This window comes from Phyllobates terribilis, unplaced genomic scaffold, assembly GCF_046119375.1.
Source record: "Phyllobates terribilis strain yellow unplaced genomic scaffold, ASM4611937v1 Scaffold_5__5_contigs__length_657084704, whole genome shotgun sequence".
Taxonomy (NCBI): Eukaryota; Metazoa; Chordata; class Amphibia; order Anura; family Dendrobatidae; genus Phyllobates; species Phyllobates terribilis.
In genome coordinates, this window is record NW_027362765.1 from 28,365,033 (window position 1) to 28,388,490 (window position 23,458).

The following is a 23,458-nucleotide window of genomic DNA, read 5'->3' on the forward strand; positions in this document are numbered from 1 at the left end:
GCTCCGCTCCGTACACCTCGTACACACTCGGCTCCGCTCCGTACACCTCATACACATGGCTCTGCTCCGTACACACGCTCTTCCGCTCCATACACCTCCTACACACACGGCTCCGCTCCGTACACCTCGTACACACACGGCTCCGCTCCGTACACCTCGTACACACACGGCTCCGCTCCGTACGCCTCGTACACATACGGCTCCTCTCCGTACGCCTCGTACACACACGACTCCGCTCCGTACGCCTCGTACACACACGGCTCCGCTCCGTACGCCTCGTACACGCGCGGCTCCGCTCCGTACACCTCGTACACGCGCGGCTCCGCTCCGTACACCTCGTACACACGCGGCTCTGCTCCGTACACCTCGTACACGCGCGGCTCCGCTCCGTACACCTCGTACACGCGCGGCTCCGCTCCGTACACCTCGTACACGCGCGGCTCCGCTCCGTACACCTCGTACACGCGCGGCTCCGCTCCGTATTCCTCGTATACACACTGCTCCGCTCCGTACACCTCGTACACACACGGCTCCGCTCCATACACCTTGTACACACACGGCTCTGCTCCGTACACCTCGTACACACACGGCTCTGCTACATCCACACTGTAAACCCCTCCTGACCCCACACATAAACTTCAGCTCATCCAGCACCATGACAACCAGCACAGCAGAGTCCTGCATCCACTGAGGCCCCTGATCATGTGACCCCTGACTCCTCCCCTCCTGTGACCTCATCACAGGTCCTGTGCGCACAGAACAGCCATATATGTGGTGGCGGCTCTGCAGGTGGAGGTATGTGGAGATTCCCCATTACTGGGCGCAGGGGGCATTAACCCCTTCGACGCTGAGACAATTTTGATGTCTTTGTTTTGTCTCCTTGCAAGAATCAATAATATTTTTGCTCCTCTTCCTCTGACAGGCTAATAGACTTTTGTACATTACAGGTCCATAGACCATTATTATGCATTTAGGTATAATAGTAACTAGACAGCCCCATACTAACGAATATTTGGTGGGGAGGAGGGATATTGAGTAGTGATGAGCGAGTATGTTCTGTTAACCCTTTCTCCAAGTACGCTCGGGCTGAGCTCCGAGTATTTACAGCTGCTCGGTGATATGGTTGAATCGCTCCCATGTGCATGATTTGCAACTGTTTGACAGCTTTATTACATGTGAGGAATGTGTAAGAAATAGACATTCCTCACATGTAATAAAACTGTCAAACAGTTGCAAATCATGCACACGGGAGCGATTCAAACATATCACCGAGCAGCTATAAATACTCGGAGCTCGGCCCGAGCGTACTTGGTGAAAGAGTTAACAAAACATATTCGCTCATCACTAATATTGAGCTGAACTCTGTTGGTAAGCCAAACCACCATCTCCGACTTCTCAATTTCCCTGAATTCCAACTCTGACTTCGACTCCACAGCACTGTCTCACTACTGAGCATTAGTGATGTGTCAGTCACGAACGATCTGACACAAAGAGCCCCTGCTGTGACTGATAGGAGTCGGCACTCCAGTGAGAGCCACTAAGTTCTCTAAATGGCTGTCACTGGGCGTAAAACCGCGATGTTTGGCGGCCATAACTCCGCCCACCCAATCCAAACTCCCCCCACTCTTTGGTTTAATTGTCTAATCGCGAGTGGGTCGAGTTTTGACTATGGGTGGGCGGAGTTTCGGCTGCCTCAACGTCCTCTTAAATATGTGTAATATGTGTTCACCTATGGTAGGATATAGGATCCAAAAGAGCCGGCTCTTTTTGGTGAGCGGAGCCAGAAGAGCCAGATCACCAAAAAGAGCCGGACTGCCCATCACTACTCAGCATGTACATAAAGTGCAGCACAGATTTATCTCAACTAAAAGCCGAGATCCTTGGGTGAAGAATAGAACAGACATTTATAGGACATTTCATAACTTTTCCAAATTCTTATAAAAACATTTACAGCACATCCGGCATTCTACTACTGTACCCAATTTATTATATATATTAGGAGTCTGACTAGGTCCATTTTATACCGACTCCAACTCCAAACTGGATAATAATAATAATAATCTTTATTTATATAGCGCCAACATAGTCCGCAGCGCTTTACAATTCAGAGGTTCATATACAACAGTCATAAGTAACATAGCTAAAGATAATACAATAATTACAGCAAAAATAATGATGACCCTGCTCGTCAGAGCTTACAATCTACAATGAGGTGGTGGTGACAAAGTACAGGAGCTTATTTACAAGGATGGTTCAGCCATCTGGAGGGGACGAGGGATAGATAAAGGCTGAATGAGCTCATCACCAGCCAGTATCTGTGGTGCTTTTTGGTTCGGTGGAGAGTTATGTTTAGAGAAATAAGGGATGGGCTATAAGAAGATAAAAGGTTAGGGAGCGCCTAAAACTGTGTAAGTTGTGGTTCATCCTAATTTCTTGGGGTAGAGCATCCCATAGAATAGGTGCAGCTCGGGAGAAGTCTTGAAGTCGGGAGTGGGAGGTACGGATTAGTGCGGATGTTAGTCGAAAGTCGCGGAGCGTAGAGAACGGGTAGTCCGATAAACAGAAATGAGGGAAGAGATGTAGGGGGGTGCCACACTGTGGAGAGCTTTGTGGGTGAGAACAAGCCATTTAAATTGGATCCTATAATTCATGGGCAGCCAGTGCAATGACTGGCACAAAGCGGAGGAGTCTGAGTAACGGTTAGCCAAATGGATGACCCTGGCTGCAGCATTGAGGATGGACTGGAGGGGGGAAAGTCGAGTGAGGAGGAGGCCAATTAATAAAGAGCTACAGTAGTCAAGGCGGGATTGGATCAGGGCAACAGTGAGGGTTTTTGTTGTTTCCAAGGTGAGAAAGGGGCGGATTCTAGAGATGTTCTTCAGGTGCAAGCGACAAGAGCGGGCAAGAGATTGTATGTGGAAGGTGGAGGAGAGATTGGTGTCAAACACAACGCCCAGACAACGCGCCTGCTGGCTTGGCATTATTGTGGTGCCACATATGGAGAGAGAGATGTCAGATTTAGAGAGTTGAGTTGACGGCGGGAGCAGAAGAAGTTCAGTTTTGGAAAGGTTGAGTTTCGGGTAGAGAGCGGACATGATGTTAGAAACTGTGGCCAGACAGTCACTGGTGTTCTGTAGCACAGCGGGGGTAAGGTCAGGGGATGAAGTGTATAGTTGTGTGTCATCAGCATAAAGATGGTACTGCAAACCAAATTTGCTGATGGTCTGTCCAATTGGGGCTGTGTAGAGAGAGAAGAGAAGAGGGCCAAGGACTGAACCCTGAGGAACCCCAATAGTGAGAGGCAAAGGGAAGAAGTGGAGCCAGCGAACGATACACTGAAAGAGCGGTCAGATAGGTAGGAGGAGAACCAGGAGAGAGCAGTGTCCTTTATGCCGATTGAGTGGAGCATAGAGAGTAGGAGGTGGTGGTCAATGGTGTCAAAGGCTGCAGAGAGGTCAAGAAGAATGAGCAGAGTGGTCCCCATTACGTTTTGCTGTCAGAAGGTCATTGGTTACTTTGATGAGTGCAGTTTCTGTAGAATATAGGGGGCGTAAGCCGGACTGTGATGGGTCTAGAAGAGAGTGAGAGGAGAGGTAACTGGTAAGGCTGGAGTAGACCAGGCGCTCCAAGAGTTTAGAGATTAAGGGAAGGTTGGAGACTGGTCTGTAGTTGTTTGTGCAGGAAGGGTCAAGAGAGGGCTTTTTTAATAATGGAGTAATGATGGAGTGTTTGAAGTAGGAGGGGAAGATACCAGAAGAGAGGGAGAGGTTGAAGATTTTGGTTAGGTGACTAGTGACGACTGAAGAAAGAGACTGGAGTCAATGTGAGGATATGGGGTCAGTGGTGCATGTAGTGGGATGAGAAGAAGAGAGGAGCCTGGAGACTTTGTCTTCTGTGACTGGGTCAAATGTGGAGAGTGCTCCAGAGGGGATGTGGGGGGGTGGGAGTCACGGCACTTGGTGGCTGTGAACTGATTTCCTGACGGATGGTGTCTATTTTCTCTTTGAAGTAGGAGGCCAAGTCCTCAGCACAAATGTCCGTGATGGGGGGCTGGGCTTTAGGACTGAGGAGGGAGTGAAATGTATCGAACAGTTTTTTGGGGTTGTTGGGTAGTGAGGAGATCAGGGTGGTGAAGTAGGTCTGTTTGGCGAGGTGAAGGGCAGAGTTATATATTTTTAACATAAATTTGTAGTGGATAAAGTTTTCTAGTGTGCAAGTTTTCCTCCATAGGCGTTCGGCACTTCTAGAGCAACGCTGGAGAAATCGGGTTTGCGGTGTGAGCCAGGGCTGTTTCACTCTGTGTTTAGAGGTTCTGAGGGTGAGGGGCGCTACTTGGTCCAGCGTGCTTCTGAGAGTTTCATTGTAGTGGTTGACAGCTAGTTCAGGACAGGAAAAAGAGGAGATTGGAGACAGTGATGAGTGAAGGGAGTCTGTAAGTGAATGAGGGTTAATGGATTGTAGATTTCTGAATGTGTGATAGGTAGGAGTGTGCTGGGGTGGGCAAGGATTTGTGAGCGTGAAGGAGAGAATGTTATGATCAAAGAAGGGAAGAGGGGAGTTATTTAGGTGGGGGATTGCACTAAGCCGGACAAAGACCAGATCAAGGGTGTTTCCATCTTTGAGTGTCTCAGAGGTTGAAAGCTGTGAGAGGCCGAGAGAAGTGGTTAAAGATCGAAGCTGTGATGCAGATGAGGAGGTGGGGCTGATTATGGGGATGTTGAAGTCTCCCAGGATAAGGGTTGGTAAATCTGAGGACACGAAGTGCGGCAGCCAGGCAGAAAAATGGTCAAGGAACTGGGTGGGTGAGCCTGGGGGACGGTATACGACTGCTACTCTGAGGGAGAGGGGATGGAAGAGCCTGATGGTGTGGACCTCAAAAGAAGGGAATGAGAGTGATAGGACTGGTGGGATGACCTGGAAGGTGCAATGTAGAGACAGGAGTATGCCGACCCCACCACCAAGTCTGTTTGCAGATCTTGGGGAATGGGAAAAATGCAAGCCGCCTTGAGAAAGGGTGGCAGGGGAGACAGTGTCAGAATCCTGGATCCAGGTTTCAGTGAGGGCCAGCAGATTGAGAGAGTTGGTCAGAAAGTAGTTGTGCAGGAAAGGAAGCTTGTTGCATACAGACCGAGGATTCCATAGTGCGCAATTGAAGGAGGGAGATGAAGGAGTACAGCTGATTTTAATAAGGTTAGCAGGGTTTCGATGTGAGGTATATATATACATATATATCCTCTTGTTATGTTCTTACATGGAATCTTTATGATGCTACATTAGCTCATCTTCTCCCAATTCAGGTTCCTACAATATCGGATCTTCTATATAAGAGAATTTTCCTAATTAATGCATCCATGATGGGCAGGGACAAGATTACGGAGAGGCTATTACATCTCACCCTAGAGATCCTCTTCCGACTTACTGGAGAGGTGAGAAATTTTGATGACATCACATTACATCATTCTTATCTATGGGAATAACAGATGGACAGCACTGGAGAGGTAAGGACTCTGAAAATGTCTGTAGTGAGATGTATTAATGTGTCTCTCCATAACCAGGATTACACAGTATTGAAGAAGACCTCTAGTGAGCGCTGTCAGACCCCATTGTTTGAGGGATGGGGAAGACCCCTGAGCCCAATCATGGGGCCCCCACCTCACACCCTGATACATGAAAACATCAATGACCATCAGATCCTAGAACTCACATACAAGATGATTGAGCTGCTGACTGAAGAGGTGACACTGCTGGGATATTATACAGTAACGTTATGAAGGGATCGAGGGGTTGACTGTATCATTGTATGTGTCAGGTTCCTATAAGGTGTCAGGACATCACTCTTTATTTCTCCATGGAGGAGTGGGAGTATATAGAAGGACACAAAGATCTGTACAAGGACGTCGTGATGGAAGTTCCCCAGCCCCTCACATCACCAGGTAATAGACAGGACTAAATACACACGGCCTATAATTATCTGTATGTAAAGAATTCAAGTTCCTGTTTGTGTTTCCTCCAGTTCTATCCAGTAAGAAGACAACACCAGAGAGATGTCCCCGTCCTCTTCTTCCACAGGACTGTAAACAAGAAAATCCCAATGTTCCTCAAGATCATCAGGTAGATGGAGAGAAGCTATCATGAGATCTCCCCTATGATGTGTAGACGGCTGTGAAGATCTTTTGTTCAGTCTTGTTTTATCCACCAGTATTATATGTTTTATACTTGTGTAATAGGAACAGTGACGATGGCAGGATTAGAGCTGATCATAGATGTGATTTCTCCTTCTGTCTGTGACTTTTACAATATTTGTTTCAGGGTGAAGATTTGACCCATGTTAATACTACAGAGTCATATGTGAGGGGTGGTGAGCAGTGTAAAGAGGAGATACCTACAGATAACCGCCCAGGTGAGTAGTAACCAGTAAATTCTGAGAAGTCACAGATTCTTCTTAGCAGCCTCCTGTTTACTCTTTATTGGTGGTGTAGTCTGGCCGTATCACAATCATGTGATCGCCATTTTGCCAATGGACCACAACATTCCAATGGACCACAACAAAGCCCAAAATTGTTCAAATTACTTTGGGCATTGAAAGCCCTTTGTCTATGAAGCTTACAACCGGGAGGATCCACCTACCCCCTGGAATTAGAAGATGCCGACCCTTACCTGTCCAGATCTGTAAACTACAAAACCAAATGACAGGGTATGTAGAATGTGCTGACAAGTTAGAAAATCACTTGACGAAAACTATTATGACGGGCCTATAAGAGAAAGAGGGGGTGGTGGGGGGGGGGGGGTAATGATGCTGTTGGCTTTCTAAAACCCTGATATCTTATTGGATGAATCTACCTTCTCTCCCTTCTGTGCTGCGGAATGGGCTCAAATGGTCCAAGTCCAGTCTTTCTTGCGGGCCAAGTGTGGGGAGTGAGTGCCAAGTGTCAATTTCTGTATAATAACATTATTATTTATTATTATAGCGCCATTTATTCCATGGTGCTTTACATGTGAAAAAGGGGTGTACCTAGCAAACAACAAGTACAATAATCTCTAACAAGAACGAGTCACCGACTGGTACAGGAGGAGAGAGGACCCTGCCCGCAAGGGCTCACAATCTACAAGGGATGGATGAGGATACAGTAGGTGAGGCTAGATCTGGTCGTGCATCGGTATGGTGGGACGAGGATTACTGCAGGATAAAGGTTTGTTGGAAGAGGTAGATCATCAGGTTCCTTTTGAAGGTTTCCATGGTAGGCTGATATGTTGGGGTAAAGAGTTTCAGAGTAGGGGGAATGCACGGGAGAAATCTTGTATGCGATTGTGGGAAGAGGAAATAAGAGGGGAGTAGCGAAGGAGATCTTGTGAGGATCGGAGGTTGCGTGCCGGTAAATACCGGGAGACTAGGTCACAGATGTATGGAGGAGACAGGTTGTGGATGGCTTTGTATGCCAAGGTTAGGGTTTTGATTTGGAGTCTTTGGGCAATGGGGAGTCAGTGAAGGGATTGACAGACAGGAGAGGCCAGGGAATAGCGTGGGCATAGGTGGAGTAGTTGGGCAGCAAAGTTTAAGATAGATTGGAGGGGTGCGAGAGGCCACAAAGCAGGAGGTTGCAGTAGTTGGGGCGTGAGATGATGAGGGTGTGCACTTGTGTTTTTGCAGATTCTTGGTTGAGGAATGTGTGGATCCGGGAGATATTTTTGAGTTGGAGTTGGCAGGAAGTGGAAAGAGCTTGAGTATGTGGTTTGAAGGAGAGATTAGAGTTCAGGGTTACCCCAAGGCAGCGAGTTTGCAGGACTGGAGAGAGTGAGCAGGAATTGACTTTGATGGATAGGTCAAATGGGAGGGTTGCGTGAGATGGTGGAAAGATGATGAATTAGATTTTATTCATGTTAAGTTTTAGAAATCTAGCAGAGAAAAAGGGTGAAATAGCAGACAGACATTGTGGATTCTGGTTAGTAAGGAGGTGCTGTCGGGTCCAGAGAGGTAGATCTGTGTGTCTTCAGCATAGAGGTGATACTGAAATCCGTGAGACCCTATGAGCTGTCCCAGGCCGGAGATGTAGATGGAGAAGAGCAGGGTTCCTAGAACTGACCCTTGGTGGACAACGACAGATAGGGGATAAGATGAGGAGGTGGTGTGTGAGTGTGAGACGCTGAATGTACAGTCTGTTAAGTATGAGGAGATTCAATATAGGGCAAGGTCTGTAATGCCAAAAGATGAGAGAATTTGTATTAAGAGGAATGGTCTACTGTGTCGAAGGCAGATGATAGGTCCAGGAGGAGGAGGACAGAGTAGTGTCGCTTGGATTTGGCAGTTAGTAGGTCAGTGGTTACTTTAGTGAAGGCAGTTTCAGTGGAATGATGCCGTCGGAAGCCAGATTGTAAGCTGTCAAAGAGCAGGAGGAGAGGTGGGAGGACAGTTCAAAATGGATGTGTTGTTCCTGTAGTTTTGAGGCATAGGGGAGAAGTGATGGCTAAACAGAGAGGATGGGTCAAGGGAGGGCTTTTTGAGGATGGGTGTGATCGAGGCATGTTTGAAGCATGAGGGGAAGACACCAGTTGTTAGTGACAGGTTGAAGAGGTGGGTTATGGTTGGGATGAAGACTGTGGTAAGGTTAGGGATTAGGTGGGACGGGATTGGGTCAAGTTCACAGGTGGTGAGGTGTGATTTGGAGAGTAAAGAGGAAAGTTGATTTTCCTTAATGGTGGAGAAACTGGTTTTGGAGGAGGAGGGTTGAGTAGATGTGAGGAGGGGCTGTGGGGACTTTTGGCAAAAACTTTGCCTGATGGTTTCAATCTTCTACTTGAAGAATGAAGCAAAGTCTTCAGTGGAGAGGAGAGCAAGGAGGCGCTGGGGGACGGAGGAGAGATTTGAAAGTGTTGAACAGCTGTTTAGGGTTGTGAGACAGGAAGGATCTGAGAGATGAGAAGTAGGTTGGCTTTGCTGCAGTGAGTGTGGACTTGAAAGTAGTGAGGGACTGTTTAAATGCGATGAAGTGCTCTTTGGATTGGGACCTTTTCCATCTCCGCTCAGCAACCCTGGAAGCCTGTCTCAGTTCTTTAGTCAGGTTGGTGTGCCAAGGGAGACTGTTGATTGTGCGAGCTTTGGTATATGTGAGGGAGGTGACCGATTCAAGAGCTGCAGCTTTTGCGGTGGTATATAAAGCCACAGAAGAATCTGCATCGTGTAAGGAATTAAGGAAGGGATTCAAAGAGCGAGTGTAAGTCAAGATGTTTGAGATTTCTGCGAGGGTGTGCAAGTTTGTGGAGTGGGGATTGTTGACTTGGAGATGAGCGGGAAGAGAATGTAAGTAGGTTGTGGTCAGAAAGAGAGAGAGAGGTGAGTTAGAGAGGTTAGATAGGGAACAGAGGCATGTGAAGATGAGATCCAGTGTGTGGCCCTCTTTGTGAGTGGGTGCGGAAGACCATTGAGCAAGGCCGAAGGAGGAAGTGAGAGATAGAAGCTTAGAGACAGATGAGTGGGAAATGTCAATGAGGAAGTCGCCCATGATAATAGTGAGGATGTCAGTGGGAAGGTGGTGAAGTGGTCGAAGAAAGTTGTGGCTGGCCCTGGGGGGGGCGGTAAATGATAGCTAGCTGGAGGGGGAGTATATGCGCACACAGTTTACCTCAAAAGAGGTGAGAGTAACGGAGGGTGGCAGTGGAATTCGGGTGATGGAGCAGTTATCAGACAGAAGAAAACCAACTCCTCCACCATGCTTGCCTCTGGGGCAAGGGGTGTGGGAAAAGTGAAATCCACCGTACGAAAGTACAGCTGGAGAGGCTGTGTCAGAGGGGGTGAACCAGGTTTCGGTGATGCCGAGGAAGGAAAGTTTGTTAGTAAGGAGAAGATCATGGATGTAGGAAAGTTTGTTGCAAAGGGAGCGAGCGTTCCATAGAGCTCCTGTTAGTGGGACTGGGAAAGTGGGCGCTGGGTTAATGACTATAAGGTTAGAAAGGTTGCAAGAGTTTGTGATAGATTGTGGGTAGGTGGAAGTGATAGTAGGGATGTGGTGAAGAGGACCAGGATCTGGAGAGATATTGCTGGCAGTGAGGAGGAGCATTAAAGTGTTAGCAGGTGGGAGCAGGAGAGGGCGGCATGAGGTGGCTATCTGTGTTTGGAGACACAGGATTCAATGTTGAGGGATAGTTCTGAGGAGAAGGTGAGATGAATGGGGAGGTTGGAGGGAGATAAGACCAGTTTATTACTAGGTGAAGGGATTGGGGGGCTAGTAGAAAGTGGATTATTATAGGGGATAGAGTGAAAACAAACAGAAACATTGTTTACTTTGACTGGGTATCCAGTTTCCTTTAGTTTCCTTTTGGTTTAATTCTGGTCTAATTCGGTGCATCACACTTGTATGATATACTGGGCAGACTACATCAGCCGTCTCTCTTCTCACAATATATGTGCTTGCAAATGCATTCAGGAGTGAAGAAGAGAGGAGAGGTCTGAGTTCATCTTTATCAGATAATTACATATTGAGCCAGATGCAGGGTATAACACAGGCAAAGAGGCTGGTCATAAAGAAAAGTGGCGAATGGGGGTCATGCAGTGGTCAGCTTACAAACATACTGAGTTAATGCACACAGGAGAAGTAAGATTTATCACAGAGTTGGAAAGCTGGCTGACATACCTGTAAGAAGAATATATAAATGGACATGCTGATTAGAGGGTGATGGTTATAGATGGCAAGATGCAGTCTGTATACATAGTATTAAATTATGATCTAATTCAGTGCTTCACACTTACATGACACACTTGCGTGATACACTGGGCAGTCATCAGAGTTTCCCTTTATCCTGACTTTTCAATTTCTTTTAAAACCAACTTTTTTTTTTACATTTAAGACACCTCAGCACTGCACTATTTTAATAAATTATCTTTAAATGTATAATACTTCTTCAATAAACTCATCTGACAGAAAATATTGGCGTCAATTAATTTTTTTTCAGATGATAGAAGTATTACAAGTTTCGCAACAAGTTTTTATATGTTCAATTACATTTACAAAACCTATTTTTTGGGTAAAAAATCACTTTTGCAGTTACTTTGAAGAGCCTAGACTTTAGAACCAGGGGGGGGCAAAGAAAATACAAAATCAGAAGACACAAGGGTAGTCAGTAAACGGGTAAGGATCACAACAGGATCAAATACACAAGCCGGAAGCTGAACACACAGGACTGAACCAGAGTATCTGGAAGCTTCTGGTAATATGCTTCATGCTTTAGTAGGGTGTGGTACTTTCTGTTTGGCTGAAGCAGGGAGCTGATTACTCCAGCTGGACAGCACACACACCCATACTGCTAGACTGGATGGTAGTGCTGGTACCGGCCACCCTATTATTGACTGGACAGAGCATGCGCTGCCCAGAGCTTCTGGTTCCAATGTCTCCTCCATCACCAGCACTGCCCGCAGAATGAATGATTGCGGTAGAAGCAGACATCGCAGGAGCAGATCCTAAAGGAGATGTAACACACCATTTTCAGAAACCTCAATGTCACAAAATGGAAAGAATCCAGGGCAATAGAATCCCCAAAAAGTGATTCCATTTTGTAAATTAGTGAATTATTCTATAGGAGTAGTGACTATTTTGACACCCGCCTGAGTGGGGGCTTGTTTTTTGCATGATAAGTAGAAGTTTTCAGCAGCAGAATGGAAGGAAGGGAGACACAGACATTACTAGTGGGTAGGCGGAGCCCACACAGGATAGAACACCTCAGATTACAAAAAAGTGTTGACCGGCCCCTCCAGCTTGGGCTCCTCCTACTCCAGCTCTCCAGTCTAAAATTTGAGGTCGCAGAGGATAGTCGCTGCTGGAGCAGCTCCTCAGAAAATTTTTTTATTTTTATCGGACAGAGACTTGGACCCCCCGTGGTCTAGAGGTCTCAGGGGTCTCAGTGCTGCTGGACCCCCACCCCTCCCCTGGCGGATCTGCATACCCTTTATGGTGGTCCCTGCAGAACCCTGCCGGCCCCGGGGGATGAGGGACGCTTCCCGGAGGAGACGCAAACCGCGCCATTGGGGTCCCTGCACGCTCCGTCCTGGGGGGAAGCTAAGGGCCACAGCGCCACAAATCCCTGGGGGTCCCTGTGGCGCTCAGCTGGGTGAGTACTCAGCATTTGTAAATGTGTTTGAGTGCTTCAGCGGCTGCTGCGGCGGCCGCTGTTACATGTACCGTTGGTGACTGTGTGTTTTTCGTCCGCAGGTGGATCCCTGCAGGACATGTGAAGCGGGGCAGGAGCGGAGAGTGGAGGAGTCGCGCACCTTTTTGAATGCTGGCGGGGGGCGTGGCTTCGCGCCTTCCCGGTCTTTTCGCGGGCAGGTAGCGCTCTGAGCGCGCGCTTTCTCCTGTCCCTCCCCTTCCGGCTTCTCTCTTCACTGCGCGGCGGCCATTTCTGACGGCCTCCTCCGGCTCCTCACTCTCCTCTCCTCCCGTCAGAACCGAAGGAACGCTGCACCGCGGCCAGCTGGGTGAGTCGCTTCTGCCTGTCAGGGCAGAAGCTTAACCTCCTCACCCCCACAGTGCAGGGCACCTTTCTGCTGCACAATTAGGTGGCAGACTGCGCTGCCCTGCAGCTGCTACCTCATATAGAGGTTTTTTTGTCTGGGACTCGCACACCTCTTTCATTTAGCAGAGGTTGTGGGGAGTCTGCTGCATTAACCCCCTGGTAGGCGGTTAACCCTTAATTGGGGGACAGCTGGGGTAGCTCTCCCTGTAAGAGCCTTAACCCTTCAGCGTTCGTTTCTTTCCTTTTAGAAGCCACACTGTCCTAGTTACTGACAGGCTTAAGCCTGCTATATACTGTGTGAGGGCATGTCAGATCACGGTCCAGGAGGCGCGGTCTGTCTCCCAGGTCCGCTACAGGATCAGTCTCGCGTATCTGACTCGCAGGAGTCCTCGACGGCGTCAAGTGCAGCGCAGGTCGGGGGACTCAGTGATGTTAAAATGGAGGCTCTCACTCGTTCTATTGATAGCCTGTCTGACCTTCTAGGTCATTGGGTGTCAGCTAGATCCCAACTGTCTTCTCATGGCAGGAAGCGCCACAGGCCGGTACTGTCCTCCCCGCGCAGCGACTCAGAGATCTCTGATATGGAGGGTTCCCCTTCGAGCTCTGCTGGGGAGATGTCCGATTCGGATAAAGAGGATCGGCAGGGGCGCTCTGCCTCTCTTTTGGGCCGTGTGGATGCTTTTATTGGAGCTATGAGGGAGGCGTTACAGTTACCGGAGGAGGTAGCTAGACGCCCTGGTAAGTCGGCCTGGCTTTTTCAGGAGTCGCATAGGTCGCGGTCAACGTTACCATCTCTGGATGAACTTGATGGGGCGGTGGAGAAGGAACGCCTGTGTCCAGATAAGCGTTTTCAGGGGACACGGTTTTTTGAGGCACTGTATCCGTGTTCTACGGAGTCGATTGCTAATTGGATTCCTTCTCCTGAAGTGGATGTCCCTTTATCCCAGCTTAGCAAATCTTCATTACTTCCTGTTAAAGGGAAGGCGAGTCTGCAGAATCCGCTGGACAGAAAAACGGAGATGGCGGCTAAATCCATCTACGAGGCCGCGGGTCATGGATTCAGAGCGGCTTTAGGAGCCATGTGTGCTGGTGAAGCTTCCCTGAGGTGGTTGGACCGCCTACGGACGGCGTGGCAAGATGGATCCCCGCTATCCGAGGTAGAAGGGCTTTTCAAGTTGTTGGAAGAGTCAGCCCGATATGGCAGAGATGCAGTTCTGGATACTACGTCACTGCTGTCCAGGGCGCAATCCTCGGCTGTCACAGTCAGAAGAGCACTGTGGCTTAAGCAGTGGACCGGAGACGCGGTTTCCAAGCAAGGTTTGCTGTGTTTAGCTTACAAGGGTGGTCAGCTGTTTGGGTCTGACCTCACGGAACTGATTGCGAAGGCCAAGGCAAAAGAAACGGCTTTACCGCAGCGTAGAGCTGTGGCTTCTGCGTCTGGCAAGTCTAGTGCCGATAGTAGTCGGCGGCCCTTTCGGCCCAGGGGACGGTTCGGTCAGACCTCTTGGGGATCGGGTAGTCCCTCGTTTTCGGGAAAAAAGATCTCTCAGAAATCCCGCACTCCCTGGAAACAGAACTTCCGTCAAGACAAACGGGAAGCTGACAAAAAGTCCGCTAAGGCGGACTGACGCCAGGGTTTCACTCGAGGGTCCTCGAGTGGGGGGTTGCCTGCTCCAGTTCGAGTCGACTTGGGCGTCCCACGTTTCAGACGCCTGGGTGACGCGGGTTCTGTCGGCAGGCTATTTCATAGAGTTTCTTTCTCGACCCCCGGACAGATTTTGTCAATCTCGCATTCCGTCAGAGCCCGAGCTAGCTACCGCTCTACGGCGGGAGGTCGATTCCCTTCTGCAGAATGGTGTGGTGGTGCCGGTTCCGCCGGAGGATTGGGGAAGGGGGTTTTACTCCAACCTCTTTGTGGTCCCCAAAAAGGAGGACAAATTTCGCCCCGTTCTGGATCTCAAAAAATTGAATCTGCATGTCCGGACCCGGAAATTCCGCATGGAGTCGCTTCGCTCAGTTGTGGCGGCTCTGTCGCAGAACAATTTTTTAGTGTCAATCGACATTCGCGATGCTTATTTGCATATTCCCATCGGAAGGGCTCACCAGTGCTTCCTACGTTTTGCCATAGGTCAGGACCATTACCAGTTTGTGGCCCTGCCATTCGGGTTGGCATCAGCGCCCAGAGTTTTTACAAAAATTCTGGCGCCTCTCATGGCGATCCTTCGAAGGCAGGGGGTGACAATTCTTCCCTACCTAGACGACATTTTGATTGTGGCGTCCACAGAGGAGGAGGCGGTGAGGGCTCGCAATCTATCCCTTCAGCTCCTGGAGGACTTCGGGTGGCTAGTCAATTGGAAGAAGTCATCTCTGGAACCGTCGCAGTCAATCCTGTTTTTGGGGATGCACTTCGACACGGTACGGGCAGTGGTGTTCTTGCCTCCGGACAAGCAAGCAAGTCTTCGTCAACATGTACAGGTTATGAAGTCTTCGACAGCAATGTCCCTTCGAAGGTGTATGCGCCTTCTGGGTTTGATGGTGGCGTCAATGGAAGCGGTCCCGTTTGCTCAATTTCATTCCAGGGGTCTCCAAATGCTCATTCTGACCCATTGGGATCGATCGCAGGCTTCGCTGGATCGCAGTGTCATCATCTCCCACAGGGTGCGAGAGTCTCTAGGATGGTGGTTACATCCAGAAGCGTTATCCCAGGGGAAGTCCTTCCTCCTTCCGCGGTGGTCGGTCATAACCACCTATGCCAGTCTGACGGGCTGGGGGGGGGTCTGGAACGATCTCTGGGTTCAGGGAGTATGGTCGTCAGAAGAGTCTGTCCTGCCGATCAACCTCCTGGAGTTGAGGGCGATTTTCCTTTCCCTCCAACACTGGACGGTCCCTTTAAGCGGTCTGCCAGTCCGAGTGCAGACAGACAACGCGACGGCGGCCGCGTATATCAACCATCAAGGTGGGACGAGGAGCTCCAGGCTCATGATGGAAGTCTCTCGGATCATGGTATGGGCCGAAGCCAGGGTTCCAGCCATCTCCGCGATTCACATCCCAGGAGTCCAGAATATCACGGCGGACTTCCTCAGTCGCGAGAAGGTGGATCCCGGAGAATGGAGTCTTCATCCGGAAGTTTTTGCACTACTGTGCTCCCGTTGGGGAACTCCCCAAGTGGATTTGATGGCATCCAGGTTCAACGCCAGGTTACCGACGTTCATGTCCAGGTACAAGGACCCGGAGGCTGTGGCGGTGGATGCTCTAGTGGCTCCGTGGGACCAATTCGAGCTGATCTATGTGTTTCCGCTGATATCCTTACTTCCTCTGGTGTTACGTCGGATCAAACTGGAGAGAGTCTCGGCTATTTGGTGGCCCCAGATTGGCCAAGGAGGACGTGGTTCTCAACGCTGGTGTCGCTTCTGGCAGTGCCTCCGCTTCCACTTCCACTTCGCCTGGACCTGTTAACCCAGGGGCCCATTCGTCATCCGGACCTGAAGTCTCTGCGTTTGACGGCGTGGCTCTTGAGACCGAAATCTTGACCCGTCAAGGATTTTCAGCCGAAGTCATTGCCACTCTGCGAGCGGCCAGAGGTCCTGCCACCACTAGGATTTATCACAAAACTTAGGAAGCCTTCTTCTCGTGGTGTTCCGGTTCTTCAAGGAACCCGAGGATTTTTTCCATTCCCAATTTGTTGGCCTTTTTGCAGTATGGGCTGGACAAGGGTTTGGCAGTTAGCACCCTGAAGGGTCAGGTTTCCGCTCTATCCTTGCTGTTTCGGAAGGCTGTCGCCTCGCGTAGGGACGTACGTTCCTTTTTTCGCGGGGTAATCCGTCAATTTCCGCCGCGGAAGGCACTTGTGACTCCTTGGCGGCTCAATCTTGTCTTGGAGGCTCTTCAACATGGGCCTTTTGAGCCTATGGACTCTGTTAGCCTTTCATTGCTTTCCTGGAAGGTTGCTTTCCTGGTGGCGGTCACCTCTTTGAGAAGGGTTTCTGAGTTGGCGGCTCTTTCTTGCTCGCCTCCTTTTCTGGAGTTTCACCCGGATCGTGTAGTGCTTCGCACACGGGGCGACTTTCTACCTTAGGTGGTGTCACAATTTCATGTTAACCAGGATATTGTGTTGCCCTCGCTCTGTCCAGAGTCGAGGAATGCGAAGGAACGGGCCTTGCACACTTTGGATTTGGTGCGGGCGTTAAAGTTCTATTTGTCTATTACTCAAGGTTTTCGGAAGTCGGACTCACTTTTTGTGATTCCAGCAGGTCGTCGTCGTGGTCAACGAGCTTGCAAGGACACTATAGCTCGATGGATTCGGTCGGCCATTTTAGAAGCTTACCGATTTAAGGGCGAGCCTTGCTCAATTAAGATTCGAGCTCACTCCACGAGAGCTGTGGGTTCATCGTGGGCTTTTCATCAAGGGGCCTCGGCAGCTCAACTCTGCCGGGCGGCTACCTGGCGCTCCGTCCACACTTTTACAAAGTTTTATAAGGTGGACGTCAGTGCTTCCGCGGATGCGGCCTTAGGACGTAGGGTCCTGCAGGCGGCTGTAGTTTAGGTTATCTCCTTAACTTGTGTTTAGCGCTGGTTGCGCATTTATCTAAGTTGTTGGGAATCTGCCTTTGTTGTTTTTTCCCACCCTTAATTTCTGGACTGCTTTGGGACGTCCCACTAGTAATGTCTGTGTCTCCCTTCCTTCCATTCTGCTGCTGAAAGACGGATTTTGGTAAGAACTTACCTGTAAAATCCTTTTCAGCGAAGGAAGGAAGGGAGACACAGCTCCCTCCCATGGCAGAAGTGTGTTGTTGTGTTTTCAGATGCGGCGTGACCCTTCTCTGATGGCGGTTATCTGGGCTGGGGTCGGCGCGCTAAGGCTCTGTTCCAGCATTGCCAGCTCATCGCAGTGGTCAGGTCCAGTGAGTAGTACCTGGGACTGTGTGTTTTTTTCTGTTATATGGATAACCTGTCTTTTTGCTTTTTTCTAAGTTTTCAGAAGGGGTTGTGTTGCTCCGTTGGTGTTAATTGCTCTTCCTTAGCTTGTGTACGGACTGGAGAGCTGGAGTAGGAGGAGCCCAAGCTGCAGGGGCCGGTCAACACTTTTTTGTAATCTGAGGTGTTCTATCCTGTGTGGGCTCCGCCTACCCACTAGTAATGTCTGTGTCTCCCTTCCTTCCTTCGCTGAAAAGGATTTTACAGGTAAGTTCTTACCAAAATCCGTCTTTTATTGGTATCATTTTCACCAACTTAACATTTTTGGTGTTTTTTTATTCCAATATTTGGGAGGCAGAATGAACAAACAGTTGAAGACAACGCTCTACTGGTTCATGTGATGCGGTATACTGGGAACTGTCATTATCTTAGTGAATAATTACATTTTACTACATGACTTCCCATTTCTATGGACATTTAAAGTAGACATTTTCAAAAATGTGAATTTCATGGATATTTTATTCCAAAATAATTATTGGTTTTATTCTTGTCAGACGACTGTACCAGAAGATCAGAGGGACAGCTGACCGCTTCAATTTTTAAATCAGATGACCTTGAGATCACACAGGATACAATTGAAGTGAATGCCATTACTCCATATATACCATCATCCCTTCACAGCAAAGCTCTATCATCTGATCCTATGAAACAAGTCATATCTTCTGATTCATTACAGACTACTAAGAAAAATAAAAGTCAGAAAAGAGGCATTAATAAACAAACTGCCCTTAAAGCAAAGAAGCCAGTTACATATTCAGAATATGGAAATAGTTGTCCCCTTGAAACATCTTTTGTTAAACATCAAAACAGTCACACAGAGGAGAAGAGATTTTCTTGTTCCAAATGTGGGAGATATTTTAACCAGAAATCAGATCTTCTTAGGCATGAGAGAATTCATACTGGCGAGAAGCCATATTCATGTTCAGAATGTGGGAAATGTTTTACAGAGAAATCAAGTCTTATTAAACATGAGAGGACCCACACAGGACAGAAGCCATATTCATGTTCAGAATGTGGGAAATGTTTTAACTGGAAATCTTATCTTGTTAATCACCAGAGAACTCACACAGGGGAGAGGCCATATTCATGTTCAGAATGTGGAAAATGTTTTGGACAGAGATCACATCTTGTTACACACCACATAACTCACAAAGTGGAAAAGCCTTTTTCATGTTCAGAATGTGGAAAATGCTTTGGACATAAATCAGACCTTGTTAGACACCAGAGAACTCACACAGGGGAGAAGCCTTTTTCCTGTTCAGAATGTGGGAAATGTTTAACACGTAAATCATTTCTTGTTGCACATCAAAGAATTCACAAAGGGGAGAAGCCATATTCTTGTTCAGAATGTGGGAAATGTTTTTTATATAAATCACATCTTGTTACACACCATAGAACTCACACAGGGGAGAAGCCATATTCATGTTCAGAATGTGGGAAATGTTGGGCAGATAAATCACGTCTTGTTCAGCACCAGAGAACTCACACAGAGGAAAAGAATTTTATCTGTTCAGAATGCGGGAAATGTTTTTTAGGTAAATCAAGTTTTGTTGGACACCAGAGAACTCACACAGGGGAGAAGCAATGTTCATATTAAGAATGTGGGAAATGTTTTGAACAGTAATTGCTATTTTCTTGAACATCAAAAATCCCACACTGGGAAAAGCCATTATCATACCTAGAATGTGAAAAATGAATTACTGGAAAAATTATATTTTGTTGACCATCAAAAATAACTCACATGGGGAGAAATTACATATATTATTGACAAATTGTACAAAAGCCATATGACAGACAGTCGTTTAAATAAACTTAAAAGTGACGGAGCAGAACGCCGAGATTGTGTCCTTCCCGATCACTGAGAAAACTGCTCTCTCCTCCTGCCCTACACTGATCTATGTGATCAGTGCAGAGCAGGAGAGAAAGATACCGGGACCTGCACAGAGGCTGCTTGTCCTCAGTGAGCAATTGAAGAACCTTCCACCCACCATTTTGGTTATAAAGTGTTTGGTTAGGCACTAAATATTTTATTGTCTGTATTGGATATTTTTAAGAATTGAAATAAAGGTTAAACTTTAACGTGTACTTCCTTTACTAAACCAATTTCTGCTAACCTGAAACATTTATATAATTTTTGGAAGTCTAAAAGTGGTTATATGAATTTCTGTAAAGGCATGACACTCCCCGACTAGTATCCAGGGGATCCAAAAGAAAAACGTCAACTAGAGAGCAATAAAATAAGTTCAGAAACAGGTCTATGAAATAGCTTTCTGCTTTGCTTGGGGATCTTGATCTCCTACTTCTGGACTTTCCATCTTGGTTTGGGAAGACTTTGGTTACCAATCCTAGAGGACACTCATTCCTTTTAGACTGGATGTTCTTTACTAGGACAACATTTCCAGGTTTCATGTTGGGCCTTCTAGCTTGCAATTTGTCTCTTGTCTGTAGCGTGGAAAGGTATTGTTTTCTCCACTTGGTCCAGAAAAGGTCTGCTAACATTTGGACTTTCTTTCACTGTGATTTGTACGAGTCCTTAGTAGTAAACTCTCCTGGAGTCGCTGTGTTTACATTAAATTCCTGGGTGAGGAGAGTTGAAGAAGTAAGCAGAGATGGATCTTCAGGATCATTGGGTATGGGAATCAGTGGTCTAGCATTTATAATGGCTAATTCCTCGGCCATGAAAGTAGTGAGAGTCTCGTGTCTGAGCTTCGAAGGACCTAGTTCTAGAAAGAAGGATTCAAGGATTCTGCGAACAATACCAATCATGCCTTCCATATGAGATGAGTGGGGTGGATTGAAGGTCCACGTGCAACGCAGTTCAGAAAGACTTCTTTTTACCCGGTTAACATCAATGTTTGAGGGAATCTTTAGTTCACCACATACTCCAACAAAGTTAGATCCTCTATCAGAGTGGATATAATTTTCATGTCCTCTGAGAGAAATGAATTGTCTGAAGTAATTTATGAAGCTGGATGTGTCCATTGCCTATACGACTTCTATGTGTACAGCTCTAATACTCAAACATGTGAATAAGACAGTCCAGCGCTTGCTGTTTGCATGTCCTTCCCTAGTATGTTGTGCAGTAACGTACAAGGATCCAAACACATCTAGACCCAAGTTGGTAAAGGGGGGTACGGTACTCAAACGGTCCGCTGGAAGGTCAGCCGTTTTTTTTGGAATGGACATGTACCACGGAGTTTCTGGCAAACAATACATTTGAAAATGACTCTACTCACAAGTCACCTAATTCCTATCACACAGAATCCTACTGCCCTTAGGCCCCCTTCAGTTATCAAGCATCCTTGATGCTTAACCTGTGCATAATAATACTCGACCAGCAGGGAAAAAACATGACCATGGGGGACTGTGATTTGCTGGCCTTGTTCTAAGACTATTAAACCAATGCACGTGGAGCGGAGTCCACGGCTCTAAGGGATGCAGACTTTTTCCAGGATAGAGCACCGGTTCCTTTGATCTTATTATTGTGTTTTATTAGAGATTTTCTTGTTGTGTTTTATTAATGCTCTGCTTGTTCGTCAGTTTATGTGCATTAATTTCACTTGTAAAGTGTTCAGCTTCAGAAGTCAATGTTTCCATTCAGTGACAGTAAGCAAAGGAAGACATGCTGACTGGAACTTATGTATACGTGAGGTCTGACAAGTGATTGCTAAAGGTAAATGTAATTTTTTTAAATCTCGTTAGAACAGTGGCTTAAGGCCCCTGAGGTACTAACAGCCACTAGTCTCATTGTATGGATGGGGACAGTAGATGCAGCGGAGTCGTCACCACAGGGGGTCTCACATGCAGTCACCAATGATGCGTTTCTGAAATATTCTTCACTCATTAACTCCCTTTACCTCCGAAGGCTGTTTGCACGTTAATGACCAAGCATATTTTTACAATTATAACCAGTGTCACTTTATAAGCTAATAACTCTGGAACTCTTCAATGGATCCCACTGATTCTGAGATTGTTTTTCGTGACATATTGTACTTCATGATAGTGGTAAAAATTCTTCAATATGACTTGCGTTACTTTTTGTGAAAAAAATGAAAATTTTGCAATTTTCAAACTTTGAATTTTCACGCCCTTAAATCAGAGAGATACATCACACAAAATAGTTAATAAATAACATTTCCCACATGTCTACTTTACATCAGCACAATTTTAGAACCAACATTTATTATTTTTGTTAATAAGTTATAAGGGCTAAAAATTGACCAGCGATTTACCAGTACGTCGATCATAACGGCATGACAGGAGTTAAGTCCTCTGTTCCTCTAGGGACAGGAAACACATGGGGTCCCTCAGCCAGAAACCACCATCATGCCGCTGTATCCCCCGGACAGGGGGCTCTGAGCGTTGCGCTGCCCACCGGCGATGTCCTGAAGGGCCGGAGGCTGCGTGCGCTCCACGGAGGAGCACTGTTTACTTGGCCCTAGACTTCCAACCGGGGGCGGAGTAAGGTAAGCGGACATCCGCTTTTGGGCCAGCGTGCGTTCCAGGGTGGAACACATGCCACGTGGGCCTGTCTTTCCAGAGTGATGACACCGGGAGGCGGGGCTTCCGGCGGCCAGACTGCACAGGTGCCCGGAGGCGGTGGTGAGCCTTCAGGGCACGTTCTGAATGCCGACAGAATTTAGGACGCATCCCTGCAGAAGCAGCGGTTGTCGTTGGGGGAGTGGCCTACTCACCTGGATCAGGTAAGACCCTATAAAAGGGTACACCTCAGGCACACACACATTCTGACACCATGGAATCCAATCCTACACGGTCAGAAGCCCCTTCAGAGTCCCTGGGCAGTGTGAGTACAGTCTTAGGCCCTTGCCTGGATAATTGAACCCTGTAATCCAGGACAGGTCTTTTATTAGCAAATCTCCGGTGTCCTTTTTTCTGGATTAGGATAGGGGAGCCCAGAGGTCCGGATCGTCCTGCAAAAAATCAAGAAGATGTGTATCCTGTAACACTAAGCTTCAGGACTCATATAAAAAGCGTCTGTGTAATGAATGTATAACTGAGGTTTTAAAGGAAGAAAAAGCTTGCTTTTTGACTGATATGAGATCTATGATCCTTGAGGCGGTCCAGAACACAGTCTCGAGCCTTATACCTTCCCATACACAGCCATCACCCCAAATAGTTCAACCCTCTCCTCGCCAGAAAAGACCCAGGTGGGAGATGGAAAAGTTGTCTGAGGAAGGAGAATATTTAGACTCAGTATCAGAGCACAGTCTGGAAGACGATGAGGATCGCTTCTCTCAGTTACCCTCACAAGAGAGAAAAAATATATATATCTTATCTGCTGAACATACGGATGAGCTATTGAAATCCGTTAGGCATACTATGAACTTGGAGGACACTCAGGTCTCCCACTCCAGACAAGATGAAATGTTCACAGGTCTGAGGACTCAGAGAAATAGTGTACCCAGTAAATGACCATTTGAAAGCAATGATTATGGAGGAATGGGAAGAAGTGGAGAAAAGACTCATTGTGCCAAGAGACTTTAAATCCCGTCTTCCTTTCAATCCGGAGGACATCAAACTTTGGGAGGAAATCCCTAAGATAGATGTCCCAATAGCGAAAGTGGCTAAGAGAATGTCCATCCCCTTTGAAGATTTGTCTTGCCTCAAAGACGCAATGGATAAGAACCCGGAGAGCATGCTCAAGAGGAGTTGGGAAGCCTCACCAGCCATAATTAAATCTAATATCACTGCCACTTCAGTGGCAAGATCCATGCGCCTTTGGTTGGATGAGCTGTCAGATCAAATTAGGTCCGACTCCCCTGTAGAAATGCTATCAGACTCTCTTCCTATGTTAAAGCTGTTGACGCAATTCATGGCTGATGCCTCGGCCCAATCGGTCAGATTCGCAGCTAGATGTAGTGTACTATCTAATACCGCTAGATGGGCAATAGGGTTTAAAACATGGTAGCCACTCAAAAAATAAGCTGTGCTCAATTCCTTTTTTGGGTACCCGGGTCTTTGG

At 47.5% G+C, this 23,458-nt stretch overlaps 1 protein-coding gene across 1 annotated transcript; it reads left to right on the plus strand.

Annotated features, from left to right (window-relative positions):
* Positions 1 to 712: 712 nt before the first annotated feature.
* Positions 713 to 19,452, plus strand: LOC141271797 (uncharacterized). Its single transcript, XM_073681957.1, has 7 exons — positions 713 to 795; positions 5,298 to 5,426; positions 5,556 to 5,735; positions 5,810 to 5,933; positions 6,014 to 6,111; positions 6,310 to 6,400; positions 17,970 to 19,452. The coding sequence occupies exons 2-7, from the start codon at positions 5,352 to 5,354 to the stop codon at positions 19,070 to 19,072; spliced, it is 1,671 nt and encodes a 556-aa protein (XP_073538058.1). The 5' UTR covers positions 713 to 795; positions 5,298 to 5,351; the 3' UTR covers positions 19,073 to 19,452.
* The last annotated feature ends 4,006 nt before the right edge of the window (positions 19,453 to 23,458 follow it).

Bases quoted from the DNA above. Each gene is read 5' to 3' on its own strand.
- LOC141271797 (XM_073681957.1), top strand. From the start codon at position 5,352: ATGATGGGCAGGGACAAGATTACGGAGAGGCTATTACATCTCACCCTA. The intron at 5,736-5,809 runs GTGACACTGCTG...TGTATGTGTCAG, and splicing joins TTGAGCTGCTGACTGAAGAG to GTTCCTATAAGGTGTCAGGA. The intron at 6,401-17,969 runs GTGAGTAGTAAC...TATTCTTGTCAG, and splicing joins ACCTACAGATAACCGCCCAG to ACGACTGTACCAGAAGATCA.